At 36.9% G+C, this 15,440-nt stretch overlaps 2 protein-coding genes across 4 annotated transcripts in view; one reads left to right on the forward strand and one right to left on the reverse strand.

Annotated features, from left to right (window-relative positions):
* Nucleotides 1-215: 215 nt before the first annotated feature.
* On the reverse strand, nucleotides 216-4,758 carry LOC125235719. Of its 3 annotated transcripts, none has more exons than XM_048142291.1 (4): nucleotides 4,595-4,758; nucleotides 3,753-4,192; nucleotides 2,633-2,852; nucleotides 216-724 (listed from the first exon to the last, which is right to left on the reverse strand). In XM_048142291.1, exons 2-4 carry the CDS (start codon nucleotides 4,154-4,156, stop codon nucleotides 668-670), a joined length of 681 nt encoding a protein of 226 aa, XP_047998248.1. In that variant the 5' UTR covers nucleotides 4,157-4,192; nucleotides 4,595-4,758; the 3' UTR covers nucleotides 216-667. The 3 variants fall into 3 exon arrangements, with proteins under 3 accessions (XP_047998248.1, XP_047998247.1, XP_047998246.1); XM_048142290.1 differs by having other exon boundaries at nucleotides 3,753-4,156; nucleotides 4,385-4,757; XM_048142289.1 differs by having other exon boundaries at nucleotides 4,385-4,756.
* Nucleotides 4,759-5,030: 272 nt separating this feature from the next.
* The window catches only part of LOC125236088, a 102,186-nt gene continuing 91,776 nt past the window's right edge, over nucleotides 5,031-15,440 (forward strand). The window contains 2 exon segments of the mRNA XM_048142783.1: nucleotides 5,031-5,172; nucleotides 6,456-6,657. Of these exon segments, the coding sequence (XP_047998740.1) occupies nucleotides 5,129-5,172; nucleotides 6,456-6,657 (246 nt within the window). The 5' untranslated portion in view covers nucleotides 5,031-5,128.

A 15,440-nucleotide genomic window follows, 5' to 3' on the forward strand; every position in this document is an offset into this window, starting at 1 on the left:
CTGGGCGTAGGTAAACATCGTACCATGTCTTTTATGAGTGAAATATGACAGGTCGACTGTTCGCGTTTTTGACAGGCGGTAACTGAGGCAACCGAGAGGGGTAGGCGGCGCTTTCAGCGGGGAGCGGGAGTGGCCATACTGTACGATAGTACTCTTTATTATACTGTGGTTGAGGTTTGGAGGTAGATAAATAATACACAAGTATCATAAATAAGTAAGTATAATAAATATAAAAGTAAGTACAGCAGCAAAATTCTATACGCTGCCCATACAATTTAGCCGCTGGTACAAGCAAATGTGACGTTCTCAAATAAAAGCTCCCAAACTGTCGCTTACCGTAGATAAATTTGTGATCTTTATACGAATTACCTGTAAGGCTTGAGTGCTCGCTCATATTGGGCGTGGAGCGAGACGCGTGCGGCGTGAATACCAAACAATTGAAGCTCAAACAAGTGACCTGAGTCGACGATGCATAGCGTGCGCAAAGGCGACGCCCCGCCGAACGAACTCCGAGCGACCACTCAGGCCTTAGAGCGTGCTTGAGCGACAAAATAGAGATACCACTTGCAGTTACAGCGTTATGCACGAGCGAGAATGTGGTGAGTTTTGATCGAGAACGACATATTGTTGTAGAAACGTGTTCGGGCGGCATTCGCCCGCGCCAACATCAACGGCGCACGCCGCAAGCTGATGATTTGGCGCGTTGGATCTTCTTCAACAGAATCTGGAAAAAAACACAGAATAAATAATAATAATAACATACAGAAAGGACACATCCTGCGAAAGTTTGACAGCACTATCTCTTTCGACTATTTAGGGTTATCAAAAATCAAGTAATATCTTATCTGTTCTGTAGTACTTATAGCATGAATTTTCTGAGATGAACGTTTCGCTTTTGCCGTAATCTGTTAAACAAAGGCCTTTGTCTCTATTATTCACGGCGGCTAGCTCCCGTTTAAACGGCACGTGCTATAGTCTCAGTGTAGTTAAAAAGCAACTATCATGATAGTAATAAGGTTCAAATCCATAAAAAGCCCTTTCGGAGATAACACGTTTTGTCATCTTCAAAAAAAGTTACCTGCACACTGCAAACTGTTTAATAAATTTGAATCTTATTGCTATCATGATAGTTGTTTTTTAACTACACTGAGACTTTAGCACGTGCTGTGGAAACGGGAGCTAGCCGCCGTGAATAATAGAATAGAATATTTTTATTCGAAAGCACACAGATAATAAACAATTTTACACTGACATAGAAAAGTAATAAAGTGCCACGAAATGGCCTCACCTCAGCATATTGCTGACGACTTCCAGCGCTGGTCTTCCGGTGAGACCATTAAGTGAGAAAAAACAACAATAATAATAGTAATAGAGACAAAGGCCTTTTCTCAAACATGCAATGAAATATTGTCTTTACGTTCCTTAAAATGGGCTGGGAAGTATCGCTTTTTGGGCGCAACAACTCGAGACGACTGTAAAGGGATTTCATATTATTTTTTAGGCCTAGGCCTGCAAAGTAACTTTTTTTTATAAAATATTGTCCTTTAGAGCATTTTTTTTATTTCATTGTATGTTTGAGAAAAGCACTATACATGCCTCGGCGTGAAAACGGATTCCCGGCCTCGTATCCCTATCCGGCCTCGCTCGCACGCTCGCTCGGCCGTATATACCCACTTGGCCGGAAATCCTCATTTTCCCGGCCTCTGATGTAATGTACTATTGTTTAGCAGATTACGGCTAAAGCAAAAAGTTCATATCAGAAAATTCATACTATAATAGCGCATGCAAAGGGACGTCAAGTCGTACAGTCAGCCAAAAAAGTGGTTTACCTACCACTTTTCGATCTTACGAGTTTAAAGTGAGTCGAAAAGTGGTAAATCACTTTCTTGGCTGACCGTATCAACCCTCATAATTGCTACGTAGCAATGCGAGCCGAACCAGGGGTGGCGCACTCCGTGATTCTTTCGCCGAGCTACACATGCCGGAGGCCCTTAAAGTGGTTGACAAGCTTCGCGCGGCACAATATTAAAACATTTAGAATTCAAATGTAGTCTGCTCACGTGCGGTCCATTTCTTAACGTAAACAATAATGATTAAAGACGAAATTTTGTGAACATCAAAGCAGTGAGCCTTCCGTACTTACATGTACTAACCGCCGGTATAGCAACAACCTTAAATATAACGCCTGATTTTTTTATTAGCAATCGATTACATAAATTCGATGCAAAGAGAGAATTGCTAGGCGTTGGTTTTACGTAGTAGTAGATACACGTGCACATATACATACATACATAAACCCACGCCTGTATTTCCAAAAGGGGTAGGCATTGCACATTGGAAAAGATTGTTCAATAAACATAGAAACAGCCCTAGCTAATTTAGCAGAATATAGTCCAAGGAACATGAAAAAAAAAAAAACTACTGAACCTATCAAGATCAAAACAATTTTCCTAGAAAGTCTTTATAAAGTTCTACTTTTGTGATTTTTTCATATTTTATGTCATGGTCAATGTTCTTCTGCATTTACTTCCTCTGCACAGCCACGGGGGACAGTGGTCTTTGGTGGCTCAACTGACAGTATAGGTCACTTGGTCTCAGCTAATTTAGAATGTAGTCCATAATAAACTATTACCATATTGTCATGATCAATCTTTTTTTGCAACATCTTCCTCTGCACAGCCGCAGGGGGCAGCGGCCTCCTGGGCGGCTCCGCGGGCGGTATGGAGGACTTGCTCCGGTTCCTGGCAGTCAGGATCTTGTTCAGCAGTATGTGGTTGTGTCGCTCGATCTCGCGGAGACGGTCGTTGGAAAATGACATGTTCACGCGACGGGTTGTTGGGACGAATTGGGAGCTGAAATGGGGGAGGGATAGGATTAAATTCAAATAATTTATTTGTAAACATAGGTAACAATTAGTTTTTTTATCATGCAGAAACGTCTGCGAGCGATATTATCTAGGTACATATTTTAGGCCCCGGCAAGGCCAGAGGTCGCAGGTTCGAGTCCTGCCGGAGGTGTGAATTTTTCCATTTTTCCTTTAATTTAAAAACATAGGTAACAATGTTGGTAAACAATTATATAAGAGAGTGCTATGGTTCGCCGATAGGCATACGTTAGTTTGCACTATTGTGCTTTCTAAGGCATAGTAACATGAAGTTTAAAGTTTTTAATTTAAAATCAACTTGAGTTCCAAATGTGTCTACTTAGGGATCATCCACATATTACGTCACACCAAATTTCAGGTTTTTGGACCCCTCCCCCCTCCTATGTCACGCTTTTTGAAACATGTAAAAAACATTTATCCCTTTCAACTTCTGAGCAACATAACTGTTTTATCATTAGTGGAACTGTGAGATTGTCACATTTTAATGACCCCCCCCTGACTGTGACGTAATATATGGATGACGCCACAGTCTTAATACGCGTGGCATATGTGACCAGTAAAACATGGAAAAAATATTAGTTGAAAACCCTGCCATTAGAAATTACCCCCTGTACCTTACACTTCATTTAAAAGTAAAATATAATCATTGCAATAAAATTAATTCATTATATCGAATATTTATTTGTTACTAAAACTTGATGCAGGCAAAACATTATGAACTTAATATTTCAAACTTTGTTGACTAATTTTATAATTTTTTTGAAATAATCCTTTAGTTTATCATTTATTTGACACAAAAACAAACACATATCACACTGACTGCCCTGATGCATTTACAGTCTTGAGAATGAGTATTTAATAAACTCACCCAGTACTAGTAGATCGACCGGACACTGTAGCTGGTGGCTTACTAGACATGGAGGACCGGCTATTAGTCAGCTTCACCGCCAACTCGGTGCCATGACTACTGCTCTTCGGAGACACCGGCTCCAACTTCAGCTCATCCTCGCTCTTATCCTCCTCAAACTCATCTGAATAACCATCAGCTTCGTTCTCATTCGCCTCATCTCCGGAGGACTCATATACACATGTCTCCACACAAATGTTAGATGGCTGCTTCTCTGGATTCACAATACATCCCATCTCCGAGAAATCTTTCGTCAACTCATCAACCTCGTTGTTGTTCTCTTCCGCAAACTTCTGTTTGGATTTGATCATTTTAGAATCACCGGAGGAGTATTCTGTGTCTACAAAGTGTTTGTTTTTCTCCATCTGTGCGATAGGAAGCGTGCAAATACTGATCAGTGGCTAAAAAAGAAAAACATAAATACAAATAAAACCAAAATAAAGACAAGGCATAACTTGTTTACTTGCTACATCATTTTAATTAGGAAAGTACATAAAAGTGATACCTACCGTAGTGACTTATAATTTCTATGCACATTCCTTTGCCTAAAGGCAAGGCAGTAGATAATAAAAGTAAAAAGAAATGTTACTTACTTAATACAGTTGCATAAAATACTGTAACAATTATAAAAACTTGCCACTATATGCGCTAAGTTTATTCTAAATAACAACTGGATACAAATATACTTGTGTAGGAACTAGAGAAGCACAAAACATTATCAGTTAAACAGTACAAAAGAGTAGAATACGTCGAAATGTGACAACTAAATAACTTGACACAACATTTTGTTTTAAGAAGCTTACAGGTCGAATTTTTGCCTATTAACTGCCAGACAGTCTGACGATATAGTATAAGTGGCCCCAGCTCAAGATTTACGATAATACAACTATGAATATCTTATAAAATGTTTGTGATCCAAAAATCAATAATTGCACTTGACAACAAGCAAACAAAAATCGCGCCGTTCTTTGGGTATGAAATGACAGGTACTGAAACGTTCCGTTACACGTTATTGTCTCCAAAGACTACGCTTTGCACTGCCTTCGATCAATGGTTTTACTCTTTCATGTAGTTGCAAGGTAAATCATAAAAAAATATATGAAGTTGCTAATTTCTATATCTAACATTGGTTCTAGTGAATTATTCTTTGGTTAAGGCAAAATTTTTACATAAATTGGAAAAAGACCGGTAGTTGGTCGTGAAAAACGCCCCCGAACGCTTTTGACATTGACATTTCACACAAAAGAAAAGGTCGTACAGGTTCTGTTCTACAATAATGATTTTTTATTGATAATATCCTTTGAGATTAGTTAGAAGTTTATAATTTAGCTGTAGAAATGGTTACTATAATAAAGAACCAATTATTGAAACATCTCTCAAGGTACGTGCACGCTTATTTGACTCTTAAAACAGGCTAAACATCGTTGATAATAATTGAATTAAAATGTATCAGTGATAGGAATGCTGTAGTTTCATGCTGTTATGAAAATGTGTTTAGAGCTTTATTGTGCTATTTTAAGATCTGTAGCAGATAAAGTTAGCCTATTCTTTGGTAGACTAAAGAGTTCTTCTACCTGTGTACATTATGTTGAGTATAGGTGTGGAGAATCCCAGTCTGCCAATTTAAAAATAATAACAACTAGTCATGATACCTGAAAAACAACTTCATTGTATTATATTTAGACTCATATGTAAATACTATGATATATTTACTGTAAGTTCAACTTTTACACACACATAATACTATCTTTTTCATAATTTTCATTACTCTTCCTTTTGCCTCTAAGATGGTTTAAGGAAAACATGATTTATGTAGTACCTATTTATTTGTTTTACTCAGATTAATCAGTCTAGTTTATACATATTTCTTCTAAGATAATTAAAATACAAAGCATCCATGTTATGCATCACTCAATTATTCTATTTTCTTACTTGTGTATTTTGTAGTTATCACGAATAAATTATTGAATGATTGATTGATTGATTGAATTAGTGCAACTTCAATGTATAGAATAAGAGCAAATCATGACTCAAACAATTATGTTCAAATCAGGTAACCTTGACTGAGCACATATGATGTGCTGTTAGTCTTCAGTACAAAATATGCTTCAAAGTAATTTTTTCCTTATTGGAACTATGTAAGGTTACATTTGGTTAAGCATGTTTGAGTTTTTTTTAAGTGCAGGCTGAAAAATTGTTTACAGGGAAATATTTTGAGTCTTAGCCAAATTTTTTATTATTGGCTGTAAGATATTTGACAATTCTAATAAAAGTTGTCTAGGTGTGATTTTTTAATTAAGGCATTATCATTGTTCTAAAAGTAATACCTATCTCAACAAAAATCTTAAAGAACATTTCCAGATTCACAATATAATATGTATGTGTAATCAGAATAATAATATTATTTGTAGTTTTATTGAGAATCTTCTTATAGCATATCCTATCGGATTTCGGCGATCATCATGCGAAAGTTTTCTCTACTCTTTGCCGTTCTAGACGTGTCTTTAATGCCGGTCCAATCCCTAATATTTGCACTCCATGCTGTCCTTGGTCATAGCAATAATACTACTACATACTGTCTGCAGGAGATACTGTAACAATTAAAGTCACATACCATTTTCAAAATAATTTTGACTGAATCTGTTAAAATTAATTGCTTTACAGGTTTACAAAGAATTTATCACCAGAGCAGATCTCCCTGTCAGCGCTCCGAGGCTCCGGAGAGTTGCAAGACCTGACCCTTGATGAGGACCTGCTCACAGATTTACTTGAGTTACCAGGATGGCTGCGACTGACATCAGCTTCCTGCAACAAAGCTACTTTTCGGATACAGTGGACGAAACTGAAAACTGTGCCTATTGTATTGGTGAGTCATAACCTAAATAGTTGTGATTATGTTTTTATCACACCCGCACTTTAAATGTGCTATTGCACTCAGGCGGAGCGTGAGTTATAGAAAAATCGTTCTCCCAAGGGAATAATGAAATTTCTAGTACTGTACTTAACTTTTTTACATTTATTTACATATTTTTTACATTGCGAGTGTGATGAAAAACATTGTGTGTAACTTGGGGCCTATGAATATTACAAACTCGAGTCTTTAAATCTAAATTTAATTTACTCTCGTTAGTGATATTCAACTTCCTCCCCTCATTGCACAATGTACTATTGCGTTAATGATAGTAAAAAGACTAAATTATTCTAATAATATTTTTCCAAGGCCCTATTTTATTTTACAAGTTAGTATCAAAAATAGTTGAAAAAGCTTATTTGATGACCAGTCTAGATTGGTAGTGACCCTGCCTGCTAAGCCACAGTCCTGTGTTGGAATCCCAGTAAGATATATTTATGTGATGAACACAAGTTTTTGTTCCTGAGTTAAGCTATAATCTAAATATATAAAAGAAGAAGCTGACTGACTGACTGACTGACATATCAACGCACAGCCGAAACCGCTGGTCCTAGAGATTTCAAATTTGGCACGTAGGTTCCTTATATAGTGTAGAGGAGCACTAAGAAAGGATTTTCCAAAATTCACCTCCTAAGGGGGTCAAATGGGGGTTCAAAGTTTGTATGGGGAAACAAGATTAGTTTGACTATTTTATTCGAAACTTCACAGAAAGATTCCTTAAGACATATGACTGAATACGTGTTTCAGGTTTTTTGAAAATTTAACCCCTAAAAGGGTGAAAAGGGGGTGATAAAGTCAAAAAATCAATATGGGTATCGTTTTTATGGTTTATCGGGTCGCTGATCACGATAAATACAACGTTTTTAAAATCTAATGAGGCGGAAGTGAAATACCTTCTCCCCTGTTGTGGTGCAATGGGGTTTTAATATCAAAAAAATATATAAAAGAAGATATTGACTGACTGACTAACATATCAACGCACAGCGGAAGCCGCTGGTCCTAGAGATATCAAATTTGGCACGTAGGTTCCTTATATAGTGAGAGGAGCACTAAGAAAGGATTTTTCAAAATTCGCCTCCTAAGGGGGTCAAATGGGGGTTCAAAGTTTGTATGGGGAAACAATGTTAGTTTCACTGTTTTATTCGAAACTTCACAGGAGGGATCCTAAAAACATATGACTAAAGACGTGTTTTAGGTTTTTTGAAAATCTAACCCCTAAAAGGGTGAAAAGGGGGTGATAAAGTCAAAAAACTAATATGGGCATCGTTTTTACGGTTTATTGGGTCGCTGATCACGATAAATACAACGTTTTTAAAATCTAACGAGGCGGAAGTGAAATACCTTCTTCCCTGTTGTAGTGCAATGGGGTTTAAATATCAAAAAATATATAAAAGAAGAAACTGACTGACTAACTGACATAATTATATCAACACACAGCCGAAACCGCTGGTCCTAGAGATTTCAAATTTGGCACATAGGTTCCTTATATGGCGTAGAGAAGCACTAAGAAAGGGTTATTCAAAATTCTCCTCTTAAAATGGTGAAATGGGGGTTCAAAGTTTGTATGGGGAAACAAGATTAGTTTGACTATTTTTTTCGAAACTTCATAGGAGGATTCCTAAAGACATAATATGACTAAATACATGTTTCAGGTTTTTTGAAAATTTGACCCCTAAAGGGGTGCAAAGGGGGTAAAGTCAAAAACACAATATGGGTATCGTTTTTATGGTTTATCGGGTAGCTGAACACGATAAATACAACGATTTTAAAATCTAATGAGGTGGAAAAGAAATTTTCTTCCCTGTTGTTGTGCAATGGGGTTAAAATATCCAAAATAGCCATAAGTATAGCTTTAGTTTTTATATTTACTTCTGGTTCAAGAGATTTCAAATTGACACGGATGTTCCTTAGAGGACCACTAAGAAAGGATTTTTCAAAGTTCACCTCCTAGCATGATAATTTGACAGGGATAGGGAAGGGATAGGGATAGGGAAAGTATAGGGATAGGGATAGGGACAGCGACAGGGACAGGGCCAGGGACAGGGATAGGGATAGGGATAGGGGATAGGGATAGGAATAGGGGACAGGGACGGGGATAGTGGAGGGACGGGGACAGGGATGGGACGGGGACGGGGACGGAGACAAGGATAGAGATAGGGACGCGGATAAGAATAGGGATTGGGGTTGGACTAATCGGTCGACAATCGATATCTAGGCAGTGTAAAATGCAGGTGGCTCAGTGCGAAGGGATTAGTAAGTAGGCATCGGCGAGTATCCTGCATCCGTAATAACTATTACATTCAATGTGCTGTAAGACCCCATGTGGTGACGGGTTGAGAATTTCACCACCCCCTTTCTTCCCGTGGGTGTCGTAAAAGTCGACTGTGGGATATGGGTTAAATTGTGGCATAGGCGAGAGGCTGGCAACCTGTCACTGCAATGTTACAATTTCGTTTTCATTCAACCCTTTATTTGCCAAGAGTGGCACTGAAACTTAAGTAAGTTCATGTGCTCTGCCTACCCCTTTATGGGATACAGGCGTGATTGTGTGTGTGTGTGTGTGTGTGTGCTGTAAGAAGATCGTTGTTTGCTTGCCTTTTATATGTTTACGTTTGCAATAAGTATAAGCAAAATGGAAAAAATTGTAAGCGATAATGCAAGGAAGTACTTTTTACCCTACCGACAATAGCGTCGAGATACTGGCTATGTGGGTTGTATGAAGTTTCCCCAGTATAAATATTTATATAGGTAAAATACAAACATATTCGTACCTACTACCTACGCTGTGGTCGTTGTGTAACAATTCTACAATCATTGCAAGAATTTCTTTTAAAACAATAGTAATATGTGTAAGTACTACAGTCAGCCAAAAAAGTGGTTTACCACTTTTCGATCAATAGAGTCGAAAAGTGGTAAACGGTAAACCACAGCAAATAGATCAGTTACAATGGCCCCGCAGTCGAGAATTGCCCCGCTTTATCTTAATCGAAGTAATCGCGGACAGATGTACCTACAAAGAAACCTACGGATCCAAATGAAAATCTTATTTTTTGTAAACGTTTCAATAAGAATACTTTTATTACGCGGGCGAAGCCGCGGGTAAAAGCTAGTAAGTATATATTTATCTGTGTAAGTATGCATATTGTCACCTAGCACCCGTAATGGGTAAAAGTTAAAAGCTTTGCTTAGGTTGATCTGTGTAAGATCTGATGTCCCAATGTCCCCCCCACAATATGTATATTTATTTATTTATTGTATCAGGTTGTCCAAATATAAACCCGCCATCTTATTAACAATTTTACAAAATCGCGAGAAGGTTCTGGAAATGTCCATAGTTAGACTATATAAAAAGAGCACGCTCGCACGACCTCAACAGTCAAACTACAACTTCGATACGATTCGGAGTAATTCGGACGATCGACAAAAATGGACATTTCTCGAAGAGAACTCAGGTTACTTCTACTTCATGAGTTTCGTCTGGGTCACAAAGCCACGGAAGCCGTGCAAAATATTTGTAGTACGATGGGAGAGAATGTCCTCTGTTACGACACAGCAAAACGATGGTTCCAGAAGTTTCGTGAGGGTAACTTTAACCTTGACGACGAGCCCCATCCTAGAAGACCACCAGCAATTGATATCGACGTTCTAAAAAAAATAATTGAAGATGAGCCAAGATCTACGGTGCGTGAACTGGCAGAGCGTCTTCAGTGCTCCCATGGGACGATAGATAATTACCTCCACAAGCTTAATAAAACTTGGAAATATGGAATGTTGGTGCCGCACAACTTAACTCCTTCTCAACAACAACAGCGAGTCGACATATGCATGCAAAACCTGACATCACACAGGAACTTCGAGTGGTTACGCAATCTTATTACCGGCGACGAGAAATGGGTCTTCTATGCAAATCATAAACGCAAGCGTCAATGGCTTAGCGTCGGTCAGAAGGCAGTACCAACACCGAAACAAGACAGTCACCAAAAAAAGGTTATGCTGTGCGTCTGGTGGGGAATTAGGGGAATAATATACTGGGAACTTTTACCACCTAATACTACAGTTACTGCGGATATCTACTGTGGCCAGCTTGACAAAGTATCTAAAAATCTGAAAGGAAAACAGGATAGAATTGTTACATGACAATGCCAAAGCACACATTTGCAAGAAAACTCGTGAGAAAATACAGGAACTTGGATGGACCATTATTGCACATCCCCCTTATTCGCCAGACATTGCGCCAACCGATTACCACCTATTCAGGGCTTTATCTAATTACTTACAAGAAAAAAGAAATGATGACGAACACCAACTAAAATGTGACCTCACGAACTTTTTTGACGAGAAACCGAAAGCCTTCTACGAGCGCGGGATTCTCACACTGGCAAATCGTTGGCAGCAAGTTGTGGATAACGACGGTCAATATGTTGATGAAAAGTAATTGTTAGTTTAAAAATAAAATTATAGTAAAGTTTTTTGGAAAATGGCGGATTTATATTTGGACAACCTGATAGAAGCAGCAAGTCAATGAAGTGCTAACTATTCGATATCAATATGCCAAGTCCCATTTTTGGTCCCCAGGTTTTGCTCAGTTCATAAAATATAATAGGTGATTTTCAGTCACAGTTTTAATTCTGGAACCATCAGAATAATATACAATGTTTATATTTGTGTGATCTTGTACATGTGACCTAATAGAGCAGGCTCCAAGGGGATGTTCGTTTGCAAAAATAGCGCACCTCATTCTGACTTCAGATATATATTTTATAGATCCCGGACACCATATAAACACATGTTGCCAACCAGCTTTGTGGTCCCCTTTCCCGCACCCTGGCAATCAAAAATCGCATACAAAGAAAAAACAAATTTTCATCAAACCATGCCGTGTAGGGTATCGAATGAAAGTGCTTACTGAGTAGTTCACGAATATATGGCATACTATAATATTTCTTACACTTCCTCTAAGAATTTTTATGAAAGTTTACTAAAATGCTCGATTTTCGAGTTAACTTTAAACCACTATTGCTTGAGAAGTTATGAATATATTTTAATCATTATTATTTTAAATAACTAACAATAGTGTATTGTTTGCGAACCAATAGTTCGTACAGTGAAAAAGTTGCATGGAGGAGCGGGGGAGCAATCAAAAATGGCGAGTTTCGATGTTTCAATATGGTTCTTAAAATTCGGTTTCTGAGTGGAATTTGATTGCGGGACAATATAATTGACAGATTAAAGTGGGAGGAGGAAAGCAGGAGTAGAAAAAATATCTAAAACAACAGTTATACACAACGTTTGGCCACGAGAGAAATATCGAAACTCGCCATCTTTGATTGCTCCCCTCGCTCTCCCATGCAACTTTTTGACTGTATTAACTATTATTTTGTATACAATGGACTATTGTTAGTTATTTAAAATAATAATGATTAAAATAGATTCATAACTTCTCAAGCAATAGTGGTTTAAAGTTAACTCGAAAATCGAGCATTTTAGTAAACTTTCAAAAAAATTCTTAGAGGAAGTGTAATAAATATTATAGTATGCTATATATTCGTAAACTACTCAGTAAGCCCTTTTATTTGATAACCCACACGGCATGGTTTGATGAAAAAATTTTTTTTCTTTGTATGCGATTTTTGATTGCCGGGGTGCGGGGAAGGGGACCACAAAACTGGTTGGCAACATGTGTTTATATGGTGTCCGGGATCTATAAAATATATATCTGAAGTCAGAATGAGGTGCGCTATTTTTGCAAACGAACATCCCCTTGGAGCCTGCTCTATAACTTAAAAATAACTTTATTTTGGACATAATGAGTCTTGCTTGAAGTTTTTTATGTCACAAGAACAATAAACAAAACACATTTTTTATATTTCCACCATTTTTGTATTGTGTTGAATATTAATTCAATACAAGGTACATAATAGTTTAGTTTTAGTTTAGTTTATTTATTCATGAACAATTTGACATCGTGTTTGAATGTGTATGTCTAATATATACAGTAAAATAATACAAACAAAAACAACCCCCAATAAAAATGTCTGCTATTATACTTATTAAATAAAACAATGATAAAAATAATGATAAAAAAAATAAAAAAAATTAAAATTAATGAAAGAACATAATAACTAATAATAATAATACGCACTACATGTCAGCAAAAATAAATAATAATAATACCTACTTAGAACTAAAAATCATTAATGTCATAGCAGCATTTTTCTAATAAATACAATTTTAACTTATCTCTAAAGGTTACAGAGCATCTTATAACTTTAAACTCTATAGGCATCCTGTTAAATAATTTAACCGCTTGTACTTTGAGACATACAAGTATGTCTTAGGATGATTTTAATTATTAACCCCCGACGCAAAAACGACGGGGTGTTATAAGTTTGACGTGTCTGTCTGTGTGTGTGTGTCTATCTGTGGCATCGTAGCTCCCGAACGGATGAACCGATTTGGATTTAGTTTTTTTTTGTCTGAAAGCTGAGTAAGTCGGGAGTGTTTTTAGCCATGTTTCATGAAAATCGGTCTACTATGTCGCGGTCGGGGGTTTTTTCAAAATTTTAATTGGTTATTCAATTCATACTATGCTTATTAAGAAAAAAAAAATTGGTGGAAACTTAATTTAGGACCTACCTGCCTAATTACCAATATTATTGAATCAACCATGGCCCAGCGTTGCAGGCTCTCGTTGGGGCGGCAAATCCAGTATTTTCTTACATTAGATTATTTATGTCACCAATTGGTGTGAATGGGGCATCAAATCTAACTTGCCCCGGGGCGCTAAATCCTTAACACTTAATAAGGCAGGGGGCATAATATTTCAGCAATTCCCGTCAACTTTGTACAATGCCACGTCAGCAAATTTTAATTGATCCTATTTTGTTACCAACATTTTGTAATATAATTCGACTTTCGTAAGATATATACAGGATAATTTTTATAATTAAGAAAATATAGATACTAGAGAACCCTAATGACGAAATAAAACTTAATAAAATCTCAATTTATCAACAAAATCTTGGTAACAAAATAGGAATTAATAAAAACAAATTTAACTTTTCCCTTAATTTTTGTACAAACTTTTCGAGAACTGCTGATTTACCACCATAGTTTAGCTAGACTTGACAATAATTTGACTACATTCTGAAATTCTTCTGCCCTATTAAAGGTTAAATACGCCGCTAAATATAATCATACCGAAGTTCAATCAGCAATCTTATGAACCTTAAAATAATCTTTCTTCAAAACAAATGAACTTCAGATGTAACATAATAACTCTCAATAACACATATTATATTACCTATATACTTCTGATCGGAATTGTCCAAAACCTATCGGATTTTGCAAGCCATCGTCTAGTCTAATAAAACGTCTTTATAGCTTCTCATCCGAGCATTTTATGGCCAGGAACTTTATAGTATCGGTCTTAGACAATGCCTTGAGTGACTTCAACCATCACTATTCAGAACGCGTTGCTAGCTCAGTAATAGGGAACTTGACTAGTTAAAAAAAAAAAATATATATATATATATACCATGCACGAAATAAAGCATCAGATAATTGTAAGAAAAACATGAACAGAAGTTATTTTTAAATCCAATTTCTATTTAATAAGTCAGATAGAAATATATAAAGTAACCGAGTTGACCGTGACGTCACTCAATTCGATTTCATATAAATTCCATATCAGCAAGTGGTTCAAATTCGTTTTGACAGTTCTTAAATAGAAGCTGACTAGTAGGCAAGTAGCCTGTAGCCGGGTCCACACAGAGTTAGGCACGTTGCAAGGTAATAGGCTACTTGCCTCCTAGTCAAATCAGCTACTTTTTAAGAACTGTCAAAACGAATTTGAATGACTTGCTAATATGGATTTTTTATGAAATCAAATTAAGTGACGTCACGGTCAACTCAGTTACTTCATATACATTATTTCTACTTGACTTATTAAATAGAAATTGGTTTTTAAAATAACTTCTGTCTATGTTTTTCTGACGCTTCTGACCTGACGCTTTATTTCGTGGATCGTATAAAATATTTCAACTACAGTCAAGTTCCCTATATCCTCACGCGGCAAACATGCTATGTAGTTGTAATTCGACGAGCCGGGGTTCGAAACCCGCGACCTCGGGATTGAAAGTCGCACGCTCTTACCGCTAGGCCACCAGCGCCTGTTGGTTTGGTTGACTGTACATGTCACAAATATTATGACTGAACTGGTGATGGCGTATTTATAGAATGCTTTATTTCAATCCAGATTAAACTAGCATAATTATTCATCTGATAACAGTCCACTGAACTGGTAAATGTTGGTTATATTTAGGGATTTTAGGGCTTCGTCCTTTGCAAACGTAAATAGGCAACTTTTGTTTTTTAATTTAATATAAACTGGCCAGTGATTGAACTTAGCCGCACCTGATGGAAAGTGACGACAAGGCCGAGGTTGTAGCTCACTGGTTCAGTAACTAGTTAGACTGTACTTAAAATAAAATATTTTATACCATGAACGAAATAAAGCATCAGATTATTATATAAGAAAAACAGGGATAGAAGTAATTTTAACTCCTATTTATAATTTGATATATCATATAGAAATATATAAAGTAAATCAGTTGACTGAGACGTCACTCAATTCGATTTCATATTAATTCCATATTAGCAAGTCGTTCAAAATCGTTTTGACAGTTCTTATTAAAAAGATGCTGATTTGACTAGGAGGAAAGTAGCCTATTTGACAC

This window comes from Leguminivora glycinivorella, chromosome 18, assembly GCF_023078275.1.
Source record: "Leguminivora glycinivorella isolate SPB_JAAS2020 chromosome 18, LegGlyc_1.1, whole genome shotgun sequence".
Taxonomy (NCBI): Eukaryota; Metazoa; Arthropoda; class Insecta; order Lepidoptera; family Tortricidae; genus Leguminivora; species Leguminivora glycinivorella.

Excerpts from the sequence above, each read along its gene's own strand:
- LOC125235719 (XM_048142291.1), bottom strand. The coding sequence starts at position 4,156 with ATGGAGAAAAACAAACACTTTGTAGACACAGAATACTCCTCCGGTGAT. Across the intron at positions 2,853-3,752 it reads GGTCGATCTACTAGTACTGG|CTCCCAATTCGTCCCAACAA; the intron begins GTGAGTTTATTA and ends CCCCCATTTCAG. Across the intron at positions 725-2,632 it reads AGATTGATCATGACAATATG|ATTCTGTTGAAGAAGATCCA; the intron begins GTAATAGTTTAT and ends GTTTTTTTCCAG.